We start from the raw sequence: 20,127 nt of genomic DNA, 5'->3' as shown, positions 1-20,127 counted from the left end.
GGCTGGGGGGGCCCTGCCCGCCCCCGCCCCGGGAGGTGTCTCGGCATCTTCCGCGGAGCCCCGGCTGCCGCCGAACAGAGGTACTCGGTGCTCTGCGCCTCTGCCCGGGGGGGTGGGCAATGCCGGGGGACCTGGGGGTGCAACGCCAGCCTTGGGGGGCACACACACACACACGCACCCCCCCCCACACCTCCTCGGCTGTGGTTTCTCTCCGGGGGGGGGTGTTGCTCGTCCCTCGCTACCCCACGCGCTGCTGGGGCACCGCGGTGCAGTGGGGGCACCGGGGGGACGGTGAGCTGCTGGGGGTGCGAGGCGGGGAGGGGGGTGCTGGCTGCAGCCGTGCTCCCAAATTGCTCAGCTACAGCAGGGCTGTACCCCCCCACCCCGGCCGATGCACCCCAGCACATCCCAGCTCAACCCCAGTATTCCCCACTCAACCCCAGTCTGCTCCAGCTCCCCCTCAGAAGCCCCCAGCTCAACCCCAGTATAACCCAGCTCAAGCCCAGTATAACCCAGCTCAACCCCAGTCTCCTGGGGGCCCAGGCTCTGCCGACAGCGGGGCGGTGAGGTGCAGCGCTAGCCATCGCCCCCGCGCTCGCCGGGGGTCCCGTCGCCGAGGGAGATGCCCGGGGATGCCGGGGGGGGCGGTGGCAGAGGGGTAAAGCCCGGGGGAGCGGGACCCCAGGCCCGGCTGGCCGATTTGTTTTCTGTTCGAGAGCCGGCTCGGCGCGTCCCAGTTCGCGGCCAACCAACGCCGGCAGCTGCGGCTCTACCGGGGCTGCCAGGATCCCTGCCAGCAGCGCCCGTGCGGCGCCCATCGCCGCCAACAGCGCCCGAACGCCGGGCAATGCCACCGGCGGGTTTCTCTCACCTTCCTCCTCCTCCTCCTCCTCCTCCTCGCCGCATCCCAGTACGGCTGGCGAGGTCTGAAGAATTGCTCGGCACCGGCTGCCAGCGCCGCGTGGCTGCAACCGGGACGGTCGTTGCTTCGTCCTCTGGTAACGGCGAGCCGGTTCGGTTCCTCGCGTGGCTTTGCTGCTGCCGCGTCCCCGGGGCCATCCGGACGATGCTCAGGGGTGCGGGGCAGGGCTGCACGGGGAGGGGGGGGGCCCCTCGCTCCCGGGGGGGCGTCCGCGGGGCTTTGGCACCGCTGCAGGGGCCGCAGTTTTAATTTGCAGCGTTCACCCCTGAAAACCAGGCTTTGGCGGCACGGGCTGGGGGACCATGTTCCCTCCGGTGGTCCCACCGGGGTGCCGGGATCGGTGCGGGGGTGAAGGCTGTTTCCCGGGGTGCTCCCCTCCGCGGCGGCTCTCGGGGCTGAGCTGCTGCGGGAAGCAGCCGGACATCCGGGATGAGGACGTTTCTGGCAATGCTGGATTTCTGCATCCCTGCGTGCCCCACACCCCCCGTCCCCCCCTGCCAAACCGGGTCGTCTGCTCCCCAGAAATCCCAGCAGCGGGGTGAGCCCGGGGGGCTGGGGGGGCTCTGGGGGGAGCGATGCTGCTCCGGGCGGCACCTCCCGGCTCTTCTCCTGGCGCGGCCGGCCCCATCCCAAAGCCAGGCGGGATGCGGTGCGTACCGAGTGGTTTTATCGTCCCGGGTGTTTTTATCCTCCCGGGTGTTTTTATCATCCCGTGCCACACGTCTGCCCCCCCCGCAGCAAACCGAGTCCCGTCCCGTCAGCTCGGGAGGGCTGTGGGTGCCGTCACCGCGCGGCGGGGGCTTCGGGCGGCTGCGGCGGGTGTTCGGCGGCAGGGCCCCGTGGCGAGGTTTGGCGTTAGTGCTCCGGGAGGGTTTGCGGATGGATGTGACCTGGTCAGTCGGGAGCGTGCCGAGCCAGGAACCTCCGCAGAGCCGGTCAAATCTGGCAGGGGGTGACCCCAGGGCGGGGGGGGGGGGTCGCTGCCTGTCTCCCTGCCTGCTTTGCTGTCTGCGGCACGGCACGAACGTCACGCTTGAGGGGAAAAAAAATAGTCTAAAAATAATTCGGGGCTTCCCGGGGCAGGTTAGAAAGTGCCACCGTGCCCCCCAGCCCGGCACGGCCTTCCTCCTCCTCCTCCTCCTCCTGCCCACGCTGCCGGCCCGGCGGTGCAGGCAGGAGATGCTGCCCTGGTCCAGGACACCCCACGAGTGGCTGGGGCGGTGCTTGGACACCCCAAATCTGCAGGTGATGGTGGGGGGGGGGGGGCGATCCGGCTGTGCGGAAAGCTTTTTGCAAAGGGGGGAGCGGGTGCCTGCGGCTGGGGGGGACCCGTCGTCCCCGCTGGTTGCATCCACGCGCCGCGGCTGGGCTGCGTCCTGCCGGGCGGTGCTGCGGTGGGCAGGGGTGCGCGGCGGGGGGTGTCTGTGCGTGGGGTGGGGGTGCTGCTGCACCCCGCTGAGCCGGCTCTTTCCAGGCAGAGGGTTTTGGGTGGCCCCGGGGGGGGTGAGCTGGGTCTGCGCCGCGGGTGCCCGCTGCACCCCGAGGAGGAAGGGGGGGACCAGCAAAGGGCCAACCCCCCCCCACACTGCAGCTGGAGCGGTCAAGCCCTTCACCAAAAAGACTTTCACTTCCCACTCCGGGGAAGGTGAAACAGCGGCCGGCGCAGTTTCGGTGCTGCGTGCCGGCTGCCCCGGACGATTCCCACGGAGGAAGGGGGTGCCGTGACCCCCCGGGCCCCGTGTTTTGGCAGGGGACCCCCCCGCCATCGCTGCGCCCCGGGAGCTGGGGGACGGCCCCGTGGCCGGTGGGGCCGGCGTGGGGGGCCGTGCACGTGCGGTACGGTTTCCTGACCTATTTTGCAGGCGGCTTCCAGAAAGTGTGTCAGGAGCTGGGAGCGTCCCGGTCGGGGCTCAGCGGGGCAGCGACATCAGTTGTCAGATGCGTTTGCCCCTTTTTTTTTTGGTGGATTTGCCCTTTTTTTGGCAGATTTGCCCCTTTTGTGGTGGATTTGCCCGGGGATGGGGTGGGCTCGGCTCACGGCTCGCTCTCCGGCTGCCCTCTCCCCCCCCCCAGCACGGCCCAGCCGCTGCACTGCTGCGGGGAACCGGTGCACACCCCCAGCTGCCGCACGCTCCCCGCACGCCCGCGTGCAGCCCGATCTGCTGTGCGCACCCCGACCGGCCACGCGCACCCCAAACCCCCCCCGACCAACGATGCGCACCCCGATAGGCCATGCACACCTTGCACACCCCATGCACACCCCCTCGCCGCCGTGCACACCCCAATCGGTCATGCAAACCCCACGTCGCCATGCGCATCCTGCGCTGCCGTGCACACCTTGCACGACCTTGCACGCTCCAACTGGCCACGCACACCCCATGCAGCTGTGCGCGCTCTGCACCGCCCTGCACACCCCTCACTGCCCTGCACGCCCCTCACTGCCCTGCACGCCCTGCACCGCCATGCACACCCCTCACCGCCCTGCACGCCCCTCACTGCCCTGCACGCCCTGCACCGCCATGCATGCCCCTCACTGCCCTGCACGCCCCTCACTGCCCTGCACGCCCTGCACCGCCATGCACACCCCGCACCACCATGCACGCCCTGCACCGCCGCGCACACCCCGCACCGCCATGCACACCCCGCACCGCCATGCACACCCCGCACCGCCATGCACACCCCGCACCGCCGTGCACGCCCCTCGCCTCCACGCACGCCCCGCACGGCCACGCACGCCCTGCACGCCCCTCACCTCACTGCCTTCGGGCAGTTCCCACCGCAGAGAGCCTGGCAGCCGGGGGGGCAGGCGGGCTGTGTAGGAGCTGTAAAGCAACGCGCGCAGCCTGCGGCGAGGCCGGGGTACCGGCCCGGCTGCTTCGACATGAAGCACTTTGAGATTTGAATCGCTGGCAGCAGGAAGAGGCTCTGAAGAACCTTTTCCACCCCTAGATTTTGATGACTTTGCAAGATTTAACTTGATTTCTGAATGCTGCCTGGGGCCTGGTGCGTTTGAATATTATTTGCATGCTGTATTTATTGGCCTGTGCTCCACTGTGAGATCTTGAAAATGAAACAGCTTCGTGTTCCCAAAGTGGGACCTTTGCAGCTGCTGAACTGATGGGAGCGTGCCGAGGAGACGCGCCGGAGCGGTTTGGGTGGGAGGTCTGTGGGGTGCGGTGCCGCCGGGAGCCAAGGATCGGTACGATCCTGGGACCGCGCTTCTGCTTTTCTGCTCCCCGAGGATTCGTCTCGGCCGGTTTCGGTGCGAGGATGCGGTGCTTTCGATTCCCGGCCGAGAGCGGCGGCGGCTGCGGCAGCACCAGGCAAGTCTGTCCTGGGCTCTTCTGCCAGGCTGGTCCGTCCCCGTGTCCGCAGGGACGTCGGGGACATCGGCCCCGTGCCGGGCGGCCCCGGTGCCGGCTGAGGATCCTTAACGTAGGCGGAAGGGGTACGAATCACCCCGGTGCGAGGCTGGTTGCCCGATGCAGCGGGGAGCGTGGCGGCCGAGTACCCCCCTTCCCACCGGTGGCCATCCCCGCTCCCACGGGTCCCCCGTGACCTGGCTCCGTGTCCCCGGTGCCCACCAGGACCCCCGTGGGTGAGGGCTGGCTGCCCTCCCGCGCTGGCGGGGACACGGCAGCCACCCGGCCGCTCGTCCCTTCCTCGCCGGTGGCCGGGGCTCGGCTTGTCCCGCCGGCCCCAGGGCACCCCACGCTCAGTGCCCCGGTCCCTGCCGCAGTGCCGGGGAGCCGTGCCACGCAACGCAGCTTTCCGGGGACCACCCTCCCCGTTTCTTCCTTCCTCTCTTGCCGAAGGCCCTGCCCCATCCCGCCGTCAGCCGGGGCTTCTCCGGCACCGGGCTCCGGCTTCTTCCTCTGCCATGGTGGCTGCGGTCGGCGGTTCTCTGCCGTGCTGAGATACCATGGGTTTCGCCGGGGCCGGAGGGCTCTTGCAGCGCGGCAGCGAGCTCCGAGCGAGCGGCGGTTATTGCAACACGTCCCCCCGTGCGTGGGGCTCGTAACGCTTGTCTCAGCTTTTCGGCAAGTTCCCGATCGCCGAGGCGGCGTTTGAGGAAGTGCCCGGGCGGGCAGAGACCCCTCCGCAAACCTCCGCCGTGCCGGCCGGGGAGCCGGGTATGGGCTGCGGGCACGCCGGCCACCTCGCCCCGGCCACCCACCGCGGCTGAGCCAAGGTACCGTGCTTCGCCCGCTTTAATTAGCTCTCCTTGGTTAACGAGCCCAAGGGCCTGGGGAAGGGGAACGCCGGGGCGCAGGCAGGGTTTGCCTGCTCTGCCTGCCGGCTTGCCGGCGCTGGAGGAGGGATCGGGATGGGAATTGGAGCGGGCACACGGGCGATGCGAGCCCGGCTGTCGCCGGAGCTGCTTGGTACGGCTCTGCCGCTGACATACCGGCCGGCCATGGTCAACGCGCTTGACTCCCTGGCGCCTCGTTAGGGGTAACGATGATTTAGCTGGGTGCCATGGGGCTGCCGGGATGGGGGGGGGGGGGGGCGCTGCGTGCGGCTGCCTCTGCGGTGGTCACGGCTTTGCCACAGCTGTGCTCGCCTGCCACCCCCAGTCAGAGCCCACCGCCCTTCCCGTCGCACACGCAGCTCGTTAATCTAATGAGCCTGAGCCTCGTTACCGCCGTGCGCGGCTCCTGCTGCCCGTAGCCCTTCGCCTCCGGTTTGTAGGATGGGAAACCCGCGGCCCCCACAGCAGCGGTGGGGCGCGGTGGGCAAAGGACGGGGTGTCCTGCCTGCGGCCCCCGGGTGCCGGACCCTCGGGCAGGGAAGCCGCGGTGCGCGGGGTCAAGGGAGCCTTAAACGGAGCGACTGGCTCACGGTGGCGCGTGCCGGGGCCGCTCGTGCACGCCCAGCGTCGTTCGGTGCCGTGCCGCGGCCGATGCGCCATCCGGCACCGCCGGCGAGCAAAGCCAGGGCAAGGCCTGTGGGTGGGGTGGCTGCAAAGCGGGGGGGGCACGGCGGGGCGTTGGCTTCGCTCCGCTTGGGAAGGGGAGGTGGGGCGCAGGGCGTCCCCCGGCGCTGATGGGCGCGGGTGGGGAGAGGGTCCCGGCGGAGCTGAGCGCCCGGAGCCCAGCGCGGTGCTCGGCTCTCCCCGGGGTTTGCGTGCAGCTGGCCGGGGATAAAGGGCGTCCGGAACCCCCCCCGCTAAGCTGGGCCGGGGCCGGAGGGGCCGGGGGGCTGCGGGGGCCGGCCCCTGTTAGAGCAGAGTGGACGGCCGAGCCCCTCGTACAGACTGTGGGCACCACGGGGACCGTCCCCGCTCGCCCCCGGCTCCTCCATCCCCGGCACGGGAAGACGGAGGGCAGCGTGGCTTTGGGACAGGGCTGCCGGCGTGTGTTTCGGCATCCCGGCTCGCGCTCCCGGTTTGCAGGCAGCTGCCCGTCCCTGCCCCGGTTCCGGGGGCAGTTTGCCGCCCTGGCCGGCCCCTCGTCACGCCGCTCTTACGGCCGCTAAGTCTCTTACAAAACCGCCCCGGCGGAGTTGCCTAATCCCGGGGAGGAATGCGGTGGGTAAGCACGGCGAGGATTTGAGAGCCGAAAGGGACGGCGGGGGCCAGGGCTGGGGTGCCACCACCCCCCCGTCCCCGGCAGCCGGCTGGGTTACGGCGGCTCTGCGGGTTGGTCTCGTTTCTGGAATTTTCTCGTCTCTTTTTGGGCAGAGGTTAAACGATCGATGACCGCAGGAGGGAACCCCTGATGAATGATTGACCGGGCGAGGGCGAAGGGCCGGAGAGCGCCGGTGAGCTGCCAGCCCGGCGTGCCAGGCACCCGCCGGGAGCTTTATCCCCGATCCCCGGCCCCGGCGAGCAGCAGCGAGGCCCGATGGCCGCCCCGGCGCTCTGCCGGCACGTGCGCGGTGCCGGCGGCGAGCGGAGGTGAGCGCCCGGCGGGGGCAGCTCGTACGTCGGATCCGCGCAGGGCCGGTGCCGGGTGGCACGGGGAGAGGTGTCCCGCACCGTCAGCACGGCACAAACCCAGCCGCTTCCCACTCGGGGCAAAAGCAGAACTGGCGGCGGCACCGGTGACACCGCGGCACGCTCCTCCTCCCGGCGAGGCTGCACCCTGTGCCTGGGCGGGGGGGCTCAGGGGAGCGCGCCCACCCCCTGCCACCCCAAATTCCTGGCTGCCGGAGGTGGGTCTGTCCCGCCGCAGCCGGCGCAGAGCTGGGGCTGCCATCACCCGTGGCAGTGGGCGACGCTCGCGGTGACTCCTTGGCTCCTGCCGGGAGGGGACACGCGTGGGACCCCCCCCCCCCAGCCGGTGCCAGCGCCTTTCCCTCCGCCCCTCCGCAGGGTTTTGCCTCTGCAAGACGCGCGTTGCGGGCAGGGACCGTGCGGGGGGACAAGCCTGCCTGTGCAGGCAGCACCGGACGTCCTGTGACAGCGATGTCACCCAGCGCCGTCACTTGTCTATTTTTAATAGTAAACGGGTGTGGGGTTCTGGGGGTTTTTTAGCTGTGGAGGTGGAAGAGGGAAAGGGCCGCTCTGCCTGCGCGTGGCCCCTCGCCTTGTACGCTGCGTCAGGGAGTTTTGTGCTGCTGGGACCGGCGGGCAGGTCCGCGGTGCCGCTGGTTTCTCTGGTGCTGCCGGCAAGGAGTCGTGGGGGGCGGCCGGCCCCGGGACCCCCCCGCCTCTCCTTCCTCGGCAGGAGATGGACACGCGGGGTCTCGCAGCCTGAAGCAAAGCTGAGCTGTGCCAGGAGGTGCCGGGGAAGGGGCAGCGCAGCCGGATCCCTGCGGCAGTGCCGGGATGCCCGTGTCCGGAGGCGTGGGGGCCGCCGGGTGAACCCCGCTGCCAGCCGGGACCTCACACCGCCACGGGGGTCTGCGGGGTTGGGCTGTGCCCGGTTAGCGCCAGGAGGAGGATGAACCCGGCCCTGCCGCGCAACTTTGCCCGTGTTTGGCGGGAGCAGCAGCCGCTCGACCGTCGCCGCTGCCGAAACCACGAGCGCTGGCCGGAGGGGTCAGGTCTGCCTGAGTCAGAGAAAACGTGACTCTGACGGGCACATTTCATGGTCGGCCTATTTATGGCACCAGGAAATCCTCTGGCTCCTATTTAGCAGGTCTAAAAAAGTCTTCGGCAAACCCAAAACAAGGCGTGCGCCGGGGTGGCCGGCAGTGCCACGAGGAGCCGGCGTGGCCGGGGGATGCCTCCTGCCCCGGCTCGGGTGCCCACCCACACCTGGGTGGAAGGGCAGGGTATCCCGGCCCCACGGCTCGCCCAGGCGACGGGGCTCGGCCCTGCCGGCAGCGGTGGTGTGGCACAGGTTTGGCACGGGTTTGGCATGGGTTTGGTGGGGGTACGGCATGGGTTTGGCACAGGTTTGATGCGGGTTTGGTGGGGGTTCGGCGCAGGTATGGTGCGGGTTTGGTGCAGGTTTGGTGTAGGTTTGGCACAGGTTTGATGCGGGTTTGGTGCGGGTTTGGTGCAGGTTTGGTGTAGGTTTGGCACAGGTATGGTGCGGGTTTGGCACAGATTTGGCATGGGTTTGGTGGAGCCGGGGACAGCCCGGAGAAGGGACGGGGCTCCTCTCAGCATCCCATTGCCGCACTAAGGCTTTGTCCGGTGCCGGTGGGGTGCAGCCTGCCGGGCCCGTCCGTCTGTCCGTGCGCCCCCGGCCGGGCTCGCTGGGGCAGGGGTGGCGGCAGGGAGGGCGGGGGGCTCTCTCGGGGGGGGACACACACTGCCAGTTCTTGATGCGTCGACTGGGCTCCCCGTTGGTTAGCGCCGAGTGGCCCGAGCATCCTCCGCGTGCCCTGCTGTCCTGCGCAGGGTCGGATCCTGACGCCGGGGTAAACAGGAGCCGCGTCCGGGGGGGGGTGACGTCCCTCCCCGCCCCCCACCCACCCCCCAAAACTGGTGCCTGGGACGTCCCGCCGCCCCTCGGCACTGTCACCGCTGAGTCCCGGTGCCTTCTGCCGGCTCCTTCTTGCGCCGGGCTCTGGCTGCGGGGGGTTCACGGCCGCCGTGGGCCCCCACACCCTGCGCCGTCCCCCAGCCCGCGCGTTGCCCCCCGCACGGGGACCACCCTGGGACCACACGGTGCCATGATCCGGCGAGCCTCAGCGGGGACGGCGTCTACATTTACACCCCTAAATCGGGACCCTCCGGCATCCCGGCAGCCCCCCCCCCCGTTCAGGGGAGGTGCCGGCATCCGGGTGCCCGATCCTGCTGGGGGCACAGGGTGGTCGGCGGCGAGGAGCCCCTCCGAAAACCGGGCAGCGTCGCTGGGAAGCGGCAGTGCTGGGACCCTGGGCTTCAGCCGGCACGCAGTTTGGGACCGATCCTGACCCCGGGCTCATCCTCTTGTCTCCATCCCCAGGTCCTGATGCTGGCCTGAGCCTCGCCGGGCGCAGGAGATGCACTGAGCGGCACCAGGTCTCTGCGGCCAGGCCCCCACCATGGAGGAGGGGGGGTCTCTGCCGGTGGCCGCCTGGCTAGCGGCCCTCCACCTCGACCAGTACGTGGAGAGTTTCCAGCAGAGCGAGCTGTGGACAGTGTGGGACTGCCGGGCGCTGACGGACGAGGCGCTCACCCGGCTCGGCGTGGTGCTGCCCGGCCACCGCCGCCGCATCCTCCTGGGGCTCCAGAAAGCCTTCGCCGAGGCGACCCTGGCCCCCGGGACCCCCCAGCCCCCCGCCAGGAAACCCGTGCCCCTGAAACGCCACATCTTCCGCCTGACCACCGCGATGGTGCCGGAGCAGCCGGAGCGGCCGGAGCAGTGGGAGCAGCCGGAGCCCTGGTGCCCGGCGATGCCGGGGGGGTCCCCGCTGCCGGAGCCGGAAGGGGGTGCGAGCGTCACCCAGCTGCCCCCACCCATCCCACCCAGGGTGGGCTGCCGCCCCCCGGTCAAATTCTCCCCGTCGCTAACGGGTGGCACCCCCCAGCCCTGCCCCGCGCCCCGCAGCCGCCCCCCGGCCCCGGAGGTGCCCTCGCCGCCGGCCCTCGCTGAGAAGCCTCCGGCCGAAAGCCGGGCGAGACCCCCCGTGCCGCCGCTGCCGGCCAAACGTCACCAGTTGGAAGCCAAGTGCCAGTCCCTGAAGGGCCCCCCCGCGCCCAGCCGCCCGCCCGTGCTGCCCCCGAGGGCCGTGTCCCACAGGAGGTAAGGGGGGAGCCGAGCCTGGGGGTGTCCCGAGGCAGCGGGGTCCCCATGGGGGGCTGCTGTGATGTGGGTGGGACCCTTGGGAGGGTGCACAGCCCCCCGGCCCCAGCACATCCCCCTGGGGTACCCACAGACCCCCCAGCCCATCTCCCGGGGGTACCCACACCCCCACATCTCCAGCACAGCCCTTGGGGGACCCCCCCAGCCCCAGCCCGTCTCCCGGGGGGGTCGGGGCAGGACCTGTATCCGTCTTGCCCAGGACAGCGGCGCTCTCTAGTGTCACACTGTCCCGGTGAGGGGGGGGGGTCACCCCCGGGGACACCCCAGCTTTGTCCCCATCCCCTTTTGGGGTGTCTTTGGGGGGATGTGGGGCCAGCGTGGGGTGGTCGAATCCTGACCATGGGGTCTGTGACCCCGGGGGCTGCGGTTCTTCTCTCTCCCGGGCTCGATGCGCGTCGTGGGAGCTGATGTCCTGGCTGGATGCGGCCACCCGGTCACCCCAGCCTGTCCCGGGCTCGTGGCAGCGTTTGGGGTGCAGAGCCCTGTCCTGCCTGTGCCTGCGGTGCAGGCAGCGCTGAGGCCCAAAGAACTCGTCACACCCTGTGGGAGCAGACAGCAAACCGCAGCGTGGTGGGCAGGGGGGGGTTGGGGGGGAGCAGGCAGCTGCCTGCTGCTGTGGCCGGATGACACGAGAGCAGGCAGGGGTTTGGTGAGAGCAGCTCTCACAGCCCTCCCTTGATGTCCCCCCCCCGTGTCCCCCCCCCCGAGCCGCAGCACCTGCCTGCAAGCGCAGGGTTTGCTGCACCGAGGCCGGGCTGCTTTTGCTGCAGCTGCCAGGACATGGCCCCCCCCCCGCCCCACTGCACCCCAAAATCCTGCAGAGCAGCAGGCGGGCACGGAGCTGGGGGGGGGGGAGCGGGGGTCTGGCTGGGGGGGGCAGAGAGGAGCCCCTGGGTGTGAGCACCCTCCTGGGGCGAGGGGGGGTGATGTGCAGCCGCAGCCGGGGTGCTGAGCAAGCAGCTTATGTCCCGGGAGCAGCGCTGTGCTCACACCCCCCCCCCTCCCTGGGACCCCCAGACCCCCCAGCGCTCCAAGGGAGGTGCTGCTGGAGCCGGGGGGGGGTCCGGCTGGTCCCCGAGGGGAGGCAGAGCCCTGCTCCCGGGGTGGGGGGGGGCCGTTTGCCCCGTCTCTGCAGTCCTGGGCGATGGGGCTGGATGAGACCCCCTGCCCCGAGGTGTCTGTGCGGTCAGGATGGGGCGGGGGGGCGGTGGCTGTCCCCCCCCCCGCTGCCCATCGCCGTGCCCCAGCAGGCTTTGTGGTGCCCCCCCCCCCAGTGCTCTGCCCCCCGCCTGGCGCCGATGCAGCCGGGGGGGGGGGGGGATGCCCAGCCGGGGAGGGGGCTCGGGCAGCCGGGGGGGGCTGGCACCCCATGGGGCGGGCGGGCACGTGTCCCCGGGGGTCCCTGGCTCCGCATCCCCGCCAAAGCCGTGTGGGTCCCGGCAGCCCTGGGGTCCGTCCCCATCGCTGCATTTCTGCACCAGGGTGGTCCCCAGGATCCCCCCGGGGTCACTCCTCCATCCTGCCCTGGCTGGGAGGCCGCCGGTGGCCGCCGAGGCCGGTGGCCGTCGCTTCGGTACCGGCTATGCCGCCACTTTGGCCGGCTCAGGAAGTTTTGCTCACGGGCGAGCGCGGTGCAGGAAGTGCTCGGGGTGACGAGCTCCGCTCCCCGCCGGCATCGCCGGCATCGCCGGCCGGCCTCGCCGGACGTTCCCCACGCCACCGGATCCGGCCCTGCCGGGGGTCCCCGCCGCCCACCCAGGTAGGGATGTCACCGCCGCCGCCACGGCGGGTGCAAGGCGGCGTTTGCAGGATGGCAGCGGACGGGGCTGCTGGGGGTTTTGCACGGGCAACCGGTGCTGGCAGTGCTGCTCCGGCCTCCCCCCGCTCAGCCGGAGGTTTCCTGCCCCTGCCTGCACCTCAGGGCCGGCGGGTCAAACCGGGGCCGAGCGGGGAGAGCTGCTGTGCAGGCCTGCGGGTCACCGGCTGCCACGGCATGGCACGGCATGGCACGGCACGGCACGGCACGGCACGGCGGCTTTGCTGGGAAAGGAATGATTTGCAGGGCAGGTCCCCGGCAGCCCTGGCTTTCCCGGAGAGGGAAGCCGTCAGTGTCACGGCCCTTTCCGTACGGCCCTGTGGAGGATTTCCTTTCGCCGGGGCTCAGCACCCCGCGGGTGGCCCGGGAGGGAGGGCGGGGGGGGGGCCGGGAGCTGCTCAGGCTGCCCCGGGGGCCGCGGGGCCGGGGGGCACCGTGCCGCAGGTTTGTGCAGATGCCGAAAGTTTGGGCGGCTGAAAAAGCAGCTGGGTCGTGCCACGGGCATCGTGGCCCCCCTGGCTCCCTGCCCCCGGGGCTCGGTGGGGAGCAGGGGGTGCTTCGCTCCGTCCTGCCCCGCTCGCTGAGCCGTAGGGCCGGGATCCACCACTGGAGCTGCCCCCCCCCCCCCGGGGGTTTTGGCCACGGCACAGCCGTGCCCACCGGCGTGGGGTCCACGTGTGTGGGCACTGGGAGCACGGGTGGGCACTGGTCCACACTGGGAGCTGCGTGCTGGGGCCAACGGGCGCCCGGCCAGGCTCTGACTCACCCCGGCTCAAGCTGGCGACGACGTGCCCAGCACCGGAGGGGACGGGGCCGTGTCCTTGCCGGGGGCCGGAGGCCGAGCGGCACCCCCGGGACAGAGGGCTGGCTGCTCCCGCGGCTCGGGCTGCGCTTCTGGTGCCGGGGGGACGCTGGGGATGCCGCGGCGGGATCCCACAGCCTGTGCCAGAGCGGGGCCATGGGACGGCCGTGGGCCCCGGCGCTCTCTGTGCGCTATTGCACGTGTAGCGTATACGTTACGCACGTAAATGATCCATAAATACGTCCTAGAGCACACGTGCTGGCGCTTGGTCACTGCAGTGGGTATGGGCAGGGCCGTACGTATGGCCTGCTGCTCGGTGGGCGCCTACGGCAGCGCCTATACCGTCCTCCTAGAGTGGGTGTATACGGTCGGGTATGGATGTGCTGGTGCTGGATTACTGTTGTGACGTATACGGCCGGGTGTGGATAAATTGATCGGTTATGCTACGTAGATATCCAGTACGGGGCTGGTGCTGGGTGCCTATGGTGGATGTATAGAGCAGGGCAGGGGTGAGTGGGTGCTGGGTGCCTATGGTGGATGTATAGAGCAGGGCAGGGGTGAGCGGGTGCTGGGTGCCTATGGTGGATGTATAGAGCAGGGCAGGACCAAGCGGGTGCTGGGTGCCTATGGTGGATGTATAGAGCAGTGCAGGGGTGAGCAGGTGCTGGGTGCCTATGGTGGATGTATAGAGCAGGGTATGGCCCCGGGTGGGCCTCGGGGACGGTGCGTGCCCCGGCACGGGGCTGTTGAGGACGGGGACGGTGCGCGGCCAGGCCTGGCGCAGGAGGGCCGGCACAGACAAGGGGTGCATTCAGGCGCGGGCGTGAGTCACCCCCCGCGGCTCTTTGGTGCAGGCTCTGCCGCCGGCGAGCCGCGGTCCCAGCCGGGCGTGCGAGGCGGCACGTGCCGGGGAGCTGCTGGAGCTGCCTGCGCCGCGGCTCCCGGGGCTCCCCCGGGGATAACGGGGTGCCCAGCCTTGGTGAGGTGCACCGGGGTGCCCACGGGCTGGGACCGAAGGAGCCCTGCAGACATGGGGGGTGCGGACGGGCCCAAAACACCTTCCCCTGCCCCGGTGTTTGGGGACCTGCCCGGGCTGCCTGCGGTGGGCGAGCATGGGGGTCTCTGGGGTTGCAGGATGCTGCCGGGCTGTCCAGGGACCTGAAGCAGCGGGGTGATGCTTGCCCACGTCAGGGTGGTGCTTGCCCGCGTCGGGGTGATGCTTGCCCGTGTCGGGGTGATGCTTGCCCGCGTCGGGGTGATGCTTGCCCCTTGCTGGTCCAGGCTGATGCTGAGTTCTGCCCCGGCCCGGCTGCCCCACCAGCAAGCAACGATGCTGCTGCATGGGTCCGGCCCTGGCAGGCCTGTTTTTGGGGGACGAGCCCCTCCCCACAAACCCCCCGGAGGTGGGGGTGCCCACAGGGGAGGGATCTCCGAGGATGAGGTGCAGGGAAGAGCCAGAGCATCCCTGCCTGCGCAGGCAGCAGGCAGCCCGGGGCAGGGCGAGGGACCCGGCGGTGCCGTTGGAGGCTCTTGCAGCGGTGCTGGCCGGTATTTTTTGGGGTGACGCCACCCACCCGGCTCCCCTCGCTTCCGCCTGCGCCACTGTGGTCCCCGGCGCTTCCTCCCGTCTGCTTGCGGTGTGGGGCTCGGCCGCCAGCGTGACCGCTCCGCGGGGGCCCCGTGCCGGCACCCTCCTGCCCGCCCCCGAGGGGAAACGGCCCCGTGGGGTTGGCATTTTGCAAGAGCGGCTCGGGGCCGGGCTGGGGGGGTCTGGGCCGCCGGGGGCCACGGCGGGTGCCGAGGCTGCCGAGGGCGAGCGGCGTGTCGTGGTTTCCTCCGCGCTGCGTTCACCTCCGGGGTCCCACCGTGCCCCCCGGCCATCCCGGACCCACCGTGTCCCCCCCACCCCGGGCACCCCTGTGCCAGGGAGGTGACGGGGACGTCTCAGCCTTGCTGGGTGCAGGACGTCCAGCTCCAGCGCCCCGATGTCACCTCCCACGGGGTGATGGCAGCCACCGTGGTCGACGCCGGTGCTTCTCGGTGCTTCTCGCCAGCTTCCAAAAGCGGTCGGATTTGATGCCCCCCCCCCCGCCCCGTGCCAGCAGCGGGGCTGTGAGCCCCATGCAGGGGAGCAGCCCCCCGCGAGCAGCTGGGGGGACCTTGAGCCCCAGGGGGGTGCAGGAGGACAGCGAGTGGTGTCCGAGGAGGTGAGGAAGGTGATGGCGAAGGCTCCATCTCCGTGTTTGCCGAGGGCTGGGCACAGCCTGGGGAGCTCGGCGGGGGGCGGGGGGTGGCGGTGGCCCCGGCAGAGGTTTGGCTTTGGGGTGGCGTTGCCTGTGGGAGAGCAGCCCCCCCGCTGCCCCCAGCCTTGGGTGGGGGGGCCCAGCCGAGCCGTTGCTGGTGGTGGGGGAGGACAGCAGATAAGGCGCCGGTTGGCACTTACCTAATGGCAGACGTGGCCTGACCCTGCCCGGAGAGGGATCGGCGGCATCCGGGCACGGCTGAGGGGGGAGTCAGGGGGTGCAGGGGGCGATGGGGCACCCACGCTGCCCCACGGAGCCTGGGGGGACACTCTGGCAGCGGGGGACGACCCTGAGCAGAGCCGCGCATCAGAAGGGTGTTTTGGGGAACTGGGGCGTTATCTGTGCCCAGACTCTGCGGCGGGGGGGGGGGGGGCAGGGGGTGCCAGGCAGGACCGGGGCGGGAGGGGGAACGGTTTCCTCCCAAACCCTTCTGAGAAGTCCCCAACATGAGGTTGTCCTCGAGCATCGCGCCGTGCCCGCAGAGAGCGGGACAGCCGGGGTACCGCTGGCTCGCTGCCCCCCAGCCCGGGGACAGACGCCATCCGGGGTGGCCGTGCGGGCGCAGACCCCAGCCGAGCTCGTGCCGGGGGCTCTGGGGCTCCCACGCTGTCACCCCCCCATCCCTGTCCCCCCCACCTCTGCACCGCTGGGTACCAGCCCCCCCACCCCGGCAGCCCCTGGGCTGCCAGACAGCTCGCTGCCCACGCTGCCCTGCCCGCACTCCCCTGCCTGCACTCCCTAATGTATGGATGGTTGTGGCCGGTTCCCATGGAAATGGCTGCTGAGAAATGAGGTCAGGCTGACCCAGAGCAGAGCCAGCGCTGCCTTCCTCCCCCTGCTCCTCTCCGCAGCTCGCCCCGAGCTCGGGAAAAACTCGCGTGCGTCGGCCGTGGGGCCGGGAGCCCGTGGGGGCCGGGGGCTGGCCATCCCCGGGGACCACCGGGTGCTGGCGGCAGCCTTGGCCGCGCTCCAGCGTGGGCACGGGCCGATGCCGTTGTTAGCCGTGCCGGGGTTGGGTGCTCAGCGAGACGGGTCCTGCACCGGCTGGGGCTGGGATGGCGGCTGCAGCGTCGGCGTTGGGGGGGGTCCCCTGGGGCTGCGAGGGGCTCGGGGTGGGTGCAGGCAGACCTGCCTGCTCTCTGCCTGCCCCCTCTGCCCTCCCCCTGACTTCAGGGCTGGTCACTTCAGGTGCTTCATATTTTTTAGACCCCGAAGAACCATCCTTTTAAATTCCTGCCCTTAAAAATACCGTAACCACAGAGGTTTCTATTTCTTACCCGTCTACCTGCGGTTGTAGGGAAGGCAGGAAACGAGCGGAGAAGAGGAGGCGAGAGCGGCCAGCCCGGCTTCCCCGGGGGCTCTGCAGGCAGGAGGGGGGGTCCCCGGGGTCCCTCCTCTCCCCTGGCCAAGGTTTTGGGGCTGGGGACACGGTGTGCTGCTCACTGACCCAGGAGCATCCCCGGGACCCCCCCGTCCCCGTCCCCTTCGGGGGACCCCACGGCCACCTGCAAACCAGCCAAGGAAGCGGCACCGCCGTTGTTTAGACTGGAGGAGGGGAAAAAAAAAAACAAACCCACAAAAAAACCTGATCCAGGACGTGGGATTCAAGGCTGTCGGCGGCTTCTGGTGTCCTTGAGAGCCAGATAAGGAACCTGAGCCGCAGCGGCAGCGACGGGGAGCTGAGGGGGGTGCCGGAAAATGTTTTCATGCTGGAAAAGCAGGGGCATAACCTGAGCAGGGTGAAGCCTTTGCTGGGGGAGGCTGTTAGGAATTGGTCTGTGGGTTTGGGGTCTGCCGGGGTTTGGGGTGTTTGATCCCTTTGGGGGTGTAAAGCGGGCTGTGCCGGGGGTCCCTGTGCACTCCGGGCCCCCGCTCTGAGGGGGGTTGGAAGGCAGGGCAGGGCTGGGGCTGCTCTAGGGCAGCGCTTGCTCCTCTCTCCCGCAGCATCCCTGCCAAAGAGGAGGTCCCCGTCCCCGACAGAGCACCCGCCGTCCCCCCGTCCCCACCGGCACCTCTTCCCCGCACCAAGCCGCCGGAGCTGCCGTCCAAGGCCACCGTCCCCTTCGTGCCTGAGTTCGGTGAGTATGAGGGGGGCTCGGGCTGGGGCCCCTCAAATCATCCCCGGTCCCAAATCCTGCCTTGGGGTGTCTGCCTGGGTCCCTCTGCCCGTCCGCCACCGCCCATCCCGTGGGTGCTGTGCCTCCCCCCCCGTCAGTCGGTCCCTCCGTCCTGCCCGGGTCCCTCCCCGCTCCATCCCCTTCTTTGTCTTCCGGGCTGGGGATTTTCAGGGGGTGCAAGGGGGGTGCTGGGGGTTTGGGTGCTCTCGGGGGAAAGCAGAGGTTTGCCTGGGCTCTGAAAGCAACCGCGCCAATTCACGGAGGAAAAAATAAACCCACCAGGGCTGTTAAATACGTGCGCCTTCGGATGTCCCCGACCTGCGGCCGGCGGGGGCTGGAGGGTGCTGGGGGAGCACGGCGGGAGCGGGACGCAGCCGTCAGCCCCCCGACCCCCTGCACGGCCTCCGGCAGCTCTTTGCACCCACCAACCCCCTCCCCGGGGGGCCGGGGGGGGCCCGGCCGGCTGCAGGGAGGGGTGCTGAGCTGGGGACCCCGTGCATCCCCTGGGGAGCAGCCGCGGCCGGGGGCTGCCCGAGGTGGTTCGGGTCCCACGGCTGCTGGGTGACAGCAAGAGCTCGGCGTTACCTGCTGCTTTATTGAACAGCTCTAACCCGGCTGGAAGAGGAAGGGCAGGGCTCTGCGGGGTGCTGGGTGCCCGGCCAAGGTCCAGCCTGGCCAGCAGCCATGCAGGAAGCGGCACTGGTTTAACTGGGAGCTGGGGGGGGTGGTGTTTCAAAAGCCAGAGGAAGTCGTGATTAGAAAGGTTATCCTTCTGTGGGGGGTGTGGGGAGCAAAGCTGCTCCTGCTCCGTGCCCCGACGGGTCGACTGGTCCTCTGCCCCGAAAGCCAGCGAGCTCTGGGTGCTGCAAAGTCTGGGGGGGGCACACACACACACACAGCACCGACCTGCCCCCCTCATCCCCACGGAGCTGGGAGCACCCTCGTCCTGCTGCCAGCGCCGGGGCTCCCTGCGCCGAAACAGCATCCTCCGGACTGTAACAGCATCCCCTGGGTTAGGATTGCGGGAGAACTCTGGGATTGCGGGAGAACTCTGGGATTGCGGGAGAACTGCTTTTGGGAGAGGGTGTCCGCGGCGGGGGGGAGCACAGGGTGCCTGGGGCCACCTCTGCCCTGCGGGACGGGCGCTTGCCGGCCAGGATTTCTGCCGCCATGGGTGCTGGGTGGGGACGAACCGGCTCCTGGCTCCTGTCCTTCTCCGGGATCTCCTTTGCCGTGGGTGCGCAGGCTGGAGAGCCGCTCGCTGCTCCCGTCTCTCCACCGGCCGATAAAGAACGGAGGGGGAGGGAGGTAAACCCCCCCTGGAAGGAGCCGGAGGAAAAGCCCCCGGGACCCCCCAGCAGCCGGAGCTCCCAGGCAGAGGCACGAGAGCCTGGATGAAGCCGCGGTGCCGGGGCCGGTGGCACCGTGGTGACAGTGCCAGGAGCTGCCACCGGCAGGACTTTGCCCTTCCCCGCTCTTCACCAAACTCCTCGATAAACCCCCCATTGTCGCGCTGCCAGAGCGGTTGTTTGCCAAGGGCAGAGCGAGGGGAAAACCCACAGTGCCGGCGATCCACCGTGCCGGGCCCCGGCACTGGCACGTCCCCGTGCCCGTGGGGACAGGGGGCGAAGGGACCCTTCGCTCCACCTCAGCCCATTCCCAGCATCTTCCCTCCGCTTTTGCAGATGACTCGGACTACGAGGACCCTGCCTGGGAGGAGGAATTAGCCGGAGCCGCGGGGGAGATGGCCGACAAGGTTGGTCCCACCGCGGGGCTTGGCGGTGGGCGGGTGACCGTCCCCAAGGGAGGGGGCACTGGCGTTGGGCTGCTTTGGACACACAGTGGGTAGGGTTGGAGGAGCACGTCCGCAGCAGCTGGGGAGGGGGCTCTGCCTCGCCCGGCACCCACCGGTTCTCCCACGGGGCTGGAACCAGCCCACGGGCAGCCCTGGGCTCCCCGGCGGGGGGGGGGGAGCAGCATCGATGTGCGGCCCCTCTGCAAACTTGCGTGCACAGAGTGCGTGCTGGTGGACATCTGCAGCATCGCAGGCGGAATTTAATGCCTGGATCGGGGCGGGGGGGTGGGTGTTCCATCCGCCCGGCGCTCCCGAGGCTGAATTTGGGTGGGTCTGGGTGGATCGGAGGGGCCGCGGCAGCCCCAGGGCCCCCTGATGCCTGGAGCCCCCCCACGCTCCTTCGCCTGGGAGCAGGCTGATGGGGAGAGACGGCGCCTGGGCCACCTCTGAGCCCTGCCCCGGGGGCTGCGGCCTGGGGCGAGGGCTTGCGGATGATCAGCCCCGGCAGCTTTCTGGCAGAGGGTGCCCCCCGCCCCGTCCCGCCTGGCCACCCTTCACCCCCCGCCTGCAGCCCACGGTCACCCCACGAGGGCTCCCAGCCGCGTGTGCGTGTCCGGCCCCGGCCAGCGAAGGGGAAATGCGGGATTTCTCGGCAAGCACAGCCGTTTTGGGCTGCTATAAATAACCAGCCCGGCGCTCAGCTCCTCCCTACGGCTGCGCTTTTGCCCGGCTGCGAGCGGGAGCGTGCCCCTTCCCCGGCACCGTGGGCATCTGCAGACGCGGGGGATGCGGGCGGTGATTTTGCACCTTGGACCCCGTTTTCTCCGTCTGTCCCCCGGCCCATCCATCCCTCGTGGTGCAGGCAGGGAGTGGCAGGGGGGGGGTCAGCGGGGGGACCCCGCCGTGGGCTGCCCGTGTCCGTCCCCGCAGGAGGATGCCGAGCCCGTGACGGGGCGGCCGCGGTCCCAGCGTGTCAACAGCCTCTTCAGCGAGGACGAGCTCATCGAGGACTACTACGATGCTCCCCCCGCCAAGTAGGAGCTCGTCTGCCCCCCACATCTCCCCCCCCCGTGTGCGTGTGCGTGTGTGTGCACAGGCAGGGGACACGTGTGTGCGTGCGTGCACGTGGGCAGGAACGCTTCTGTGGAAGCACGCGTGCGCACGCGCAGGCGGGGAATCTGTACGAC

At 70.3% G+C, this 20,127-nt stretch overlaps 1 protein-coding gene across 8 annotated transcripts in view; it reads left to right on the top strand.

Annotated features, from left to right (window-relative positions):
* Positions 1–5,005: 5,005 nt before the first annotated feature.
* ARAP1 (ArfGAP with RhoGAP domain, ankyrin repeat and PH domain 1) overlaps positions 5,006–20,127 on the top strand; it is a 45,646-nt gene continuing 30,524 nt past the window's right edge. For 4 of the 8 annotated variants that reach the window (XR_012833467.1, XR_012833468.1, XM_075742690.1 and 1 more), the window contains exons 1-5: positions 5,006–5,114; positions 9,268–10,047; positions 16,973–17,106; positions 18,831–18,901; positions 19,871–19,974. Coding sequence is in view for 6 of the 8 variants with exons in the window: in XM_075742690.1 (XP_075598805.1) it covers positions 9,347–10,047; positions 16,973–17,106; positions 18,831–18,901; positions 19,871–19,974 (1,010 nt within the window). In the remaining 2 variants the exon portion in view is untranslated. Of the gene's footprint in view, positions 5,115–9,267; positions 10,048–11,724; positions 11,867–16,210; positions 16,752–16,972; positions 17,107–18,830; positions 18,902–19,870; positions 19,975–20,127 lie in introns of those variants that run through there. The other 4 variants (XM_075742689.1, XM_075742695.1, XM_075742692.1 and 1 more) reach the window with 4 other exon arrangements.

This window comes from Balearica regulorum, chromosome 1, assembly GCF_011004875.1.
Source record: "Balearica regulorum gibbericeps isolate bBalReg1 chromosome 1, bBalReg1.pri, whole genome shotgun sequence".
NCBI classification, from domain to species: domain Eukaryota; kingdom Metazoa; phylum Chordata; class Aves; order Gruiformes; family Gruidae; genus Balearica; species Balearica regulorum.
Note: the sequence above shows the minus strand (reverse complement) of the source record. Positions and strands in the feature narration are given on the sequence as shown.